General features: G+C 34.1%; 1 protein-coding gene across 1 annotated transcript; it reads right to left on the bottom strand.

Moving 5' to 3' along the window:
* Window positions 1-1648: 1648 nt before the first annotated feature.
* FOMMEDRAFT_162980 (uncharacterized protein) lies at window positions 1649-2161 on the bottom strand (the record flags this gene model as incomplete). Its single annotated transcript, XM_007272150.1, has 1 exon — window positions 1649-2161. One exon carries the CDS (start codon window positions 2159-2161, stop codon window positions 1649-1651), a length of 513 nt encoding a protein of 170 aa, XP_007272212.1.
* Between the last annotated feature and the right edge of the window lie 1985 nt (window positions 2162-4146).

The raw sequence follows: 4146 nt of genomic DNA, 5'->3' as shown, positions 1-4146 counted from the left end.
CTCTTCTTTTTTTTCTGTACTATGCCAGTTGCTATGGTGATCACTTAATACTGAAACATATAACCTCTAACATACATATGTTTTACAATTTTTTTTAACTATAAAAATTGTACTAATAAGTAATATAGTAGATTATAGTACTTTTTATATATATAGTTTTGATTTAATTATGATAATTTTAATTCTTAGTATTTTCTCTTAAAATTATAGAATATTATAGAAAATATGTAAAGAATACTAGTACCAAATTTTTATATATAGTTATAATAGTAATTATTGTAATAAAAAATTCGTAAGTTATAACTATAAATTCTGTATTATAGAAAATAGTAAAATCGGACTTAAAATCGTATTCTTAATAAGTAGCTTAATACTTAACTATTAATTATATATAAAAATACATAGTGACTACATATAATATAGTACTTATTCTAAAAATTTCAGCTACAAATAGTGTCTCCTTAAATTAATATTAAATGTGTTGTGTGTGGGAAAACTTTCTGTTCACTAAATCAGTACTGATCATCAAAATTCTAACATTCCAACACTAATATCTCAGCTTCAACTCATTGTTTTTTGCTCAAATTTCGTATTTAAGTTATATCTACTGTAGGCTACCTGTATGTAAAATTTCAAGAAATTTTACTAAGAATTGAGGGGGGTATTGTACAACTGAGCGTTAACTGGTAACTGAGCACAAACCAGTGAAACACAGTAATAATGCTATGAGATGTTTATGTATTTATGTAAATGCTGGATCCATAACACAAAGGTCCAATGTACATTTACTACTTTCTGAAATACATATGAAAATTGCCCACAAAATACTTACCCTTTTTTTCTAGAGGTGTTAAGATCAGTCCATCTTTTCGATGTCAATCCTTACAGTTCTGAATCTTATGTAACCATTTATTTACACATTTTCTCACTGTCATCATATATTAGGCGTGGTCAAACCTTGCGATTCAGTGCATGATTCACCTGCACAATTCACTTTCATGCAAAGTGAATCGCGGACCCCAGAACCCCAGCGATTCGGGGTGAATTGCACTGAAAGGTGAATCGCACTTTGACACAATTCGCCTTGCAATTCACCCCACGATTCACCTCTACTCATATCTATTTCCAAATATGTACATGTATTACAAAAATAAAACTAAGCTTCTTTTCACCTCTAAATTCCAAAAACAATAAGATGATTTGCCTCTTCCTTGTGAGCACTACAGCATACATACTGTCCTCTGTTCTGCAAAAAATCCTTGTGTTCTCTGCTACCAAGCTCTGTTGTCTTCTTACACATCACTGCACACATATCAAGTCCTTCTTGACATGGCCAAATGTATATGCACGAAAAAAAACTATTTCTTTAATTTTATATTATGTAATTTTAAGATCAAGGGTTGGTATATTGAGGTGAATTGCACATGTACAAGTGTGCTGGTCAAACCTGCACGTGCGATTCACCTTGTGATTCACCCTCTAGAATCGCAAGGTGAATCGCACAGAGAATCGCAAGGTTTGACCACGCCTATTGTGACTTCGTCACCTGCCTTTTCGCTCTATCACAACAATAAACAGTATCAAGTTTCAACTCTCGTTCGTAGCAAGTAAAGATACAGCATTCATATCTTTTCGATTCTTGGTATTATCATTTTCCTGGATAAATGGGTGTCTTCTCTTGTGCTGCACGGTACTCTTTACTAGGCTTTCTGCGAATCCCGGTCTTACGTTTAGGATGTTTATTCTTCTCGGTATTGATGACGTCATCCTCGGGCTGGCCTGTTTCACTGTACCTAGTCACGCTTGCTTTGAAACCGACTCTGTTGCTCCCTCCAGTCGACGACCTTGTTGACCTCTTACGAATCTGAGGTAACGATTCTGCAGGAGGATCCTCCAGCTCTGGCTCATACGATGAGCTAGACCGATGTATATTTTTCTGCATGTTTACTTTGGCGGGGTCTTCTTGTTTCTCTTTTTTCTTCTTGCCCCTAGATTTGAGATAAACTCCCTCATTTTGCGAGGGAGTACTAGTCGATCTGACATAGGACTCCCCCTCTAGGTCATCCGCATAGGACTCCGGCTCTTCTGATAGGGACAGAGCCCCTGTCAACTCAGCTAGATTAAGGTGCGTTGTTGCGCCCCATCCCTGCATCTTTGACATGCTCGTTAGCGTAGAGAAGCTTAACAATTCCTTTGTGCTTGCAGGTTTTGTATTTCGACGTAGTCGATAATGAGTGCGCGACAAAAGGCCAATCCACATCAATCTTATATATTCCGTGTTCTACATTGTATGTCAGAAACATCAACTAAAATTTGATGGTGCGGATCAAAACATTTATGCTGAGGGCTTGGTCATCCAATTACTCTTTCCTGTTTTGTACGAGTACTATGCACCATTTGTGGAAAAGGAAAGTGCACAGTGTATTATGTCTTGAGGTCCTGACAAAGCTTTCCAAGATGATTGTATGTTTTGGTCCGTTTAAGGATAAATTGTTGTCATAGTCTGTTTCACTTTGCGATGAGAGCTGAGGCGGAGGTTTCCGTGATTGTGTCCGATTCTACATTTCTCTCGCAAAGAGCCAACGAATCAGAAATCAATTTCGATACTCGAAACACCATTGACTCGAGGCAAACATATGTATGCTGCTTGATAAATAAAGGAATTGCTGTTGTCATGCAAAGAACAACTTTTTCAACTCCTCATTACCCATCAAATTCAACTATGCAAATGTAAGACCTTCAGGAGTGTGTACATAAAATTTTGTCATGCAATCAAAAATTGTTACTACATATAAGCTCACAGAGTTTGGGTAGTTATAGTATTAGTCTGGAGCTAAAAGTACCACATGGACACATCAGAGTAGCAGAATGAAACGAAAAAACTACATTGAAACTTGACATGATAAAGATATATATTAAAATAGTTTGTGTTATTACAGTTGGGAATCATGGTACTATTTGATACACTCTATCACTTTTAGCATTTCAATACAAAACTTTATTATACAAGAGACTTCATAGCTATATAACAATTTATTCAATTTCCAATCTCCAGCTACCTGAATCTTCAACATGTATGAGTGTGTCTGTGTCATAAAGTGTCACTCCTGCCTTTCTACCCTAATACAGCAAGAAATACTATCAATCTTATTTGCAGTAAACAAAAATACAATTTCATGTGTTACAACTCCTAACAACATTATTTTCCTGGATATATGTGTCTCCCCTCTCTAGCTGTACAATACTCTTTGTCTTCTTTCCTACTGAAAATGCCCTTAGACTTAGGCTTAGTGTTCTCTACAGTTAGGATTACATTATTCTTGACCTTACCTTTTTTAACTTTGGTTATGTTTGTATTGAAACTGTATCAGGAAAATGTTACATTTCTTGTAATTTCTTATAGACTTTGTAAAGTAACATGTGTATTGTATATACATTGTAAAGTAATTGTAAGGTTTGTAAATGAATTGTAATGTTTAAATAAGACATATTAATGTATATAAAGACTACATAAGTACTAAGGATGAATAAAATCTATTACATGTATTATACTAACTTTGTATGATAACCTAAAGTATTATACTTGTATTACATTTAAATTATAATCTTAAAAAAAGAGTTATATTTATAATATAATAATGTAATAATAACTATTGTTATCTTATAATTTATGTAAAAGGTATATTAATGTATATAATAGTGTAAGAGCACTTGTTGTATCCCTATTATCTTAATAAAAGTATACTATAAGTATATAATATGTACATTATACTTAGATTATCTTGGGCAACTAATACCTAACTTGCTTATGTAATCAACAGCTGAAGATTGAGAGTATATAATAATGTACTTATGTGTACTACTCTTTCTCTTCAACCTCTACCACCTCTCTAAGTCTAACTCTCTACTGTACTACTATGTTGTTACTTTTGTTCTCTCTAAGTCTCTAGTCTTTCTCCTCTTACATGTGTTCTACTAGCTGCTACCCTGTCTTTAATAATATTGACAATAAACTTTGCTACACTTGTCTCTCTAATCAACTACTATAATGCCTACACTGAGTCCCAGATTCTGTACAACTGATTGTACTGTACTCTCCTAGTCTCAACAATGTAAAATGTAAGTAACCAGTTCACTTTATAATAA

Source organism: Fomitiporia mediterranea (genome assembly GCF_000271605.1).
Source record: "Fomitiporia mediterranea MF3/22 unplaced genomic scaffold FOMMEscaffold_192, whole genome shotgun sequence".
In the NCBI taxonomy this organism is placed as follows: Eukaryota; Fungi; Basidiomycota; class Agaricomycetes; order Hymenochaetales; family Hymenochaetaceae; genus Fomitiporia; species Fomitiporia mediterranea.
This window is presented reverse-complemented; position numbering and strand designations above follow the sequence as displayed.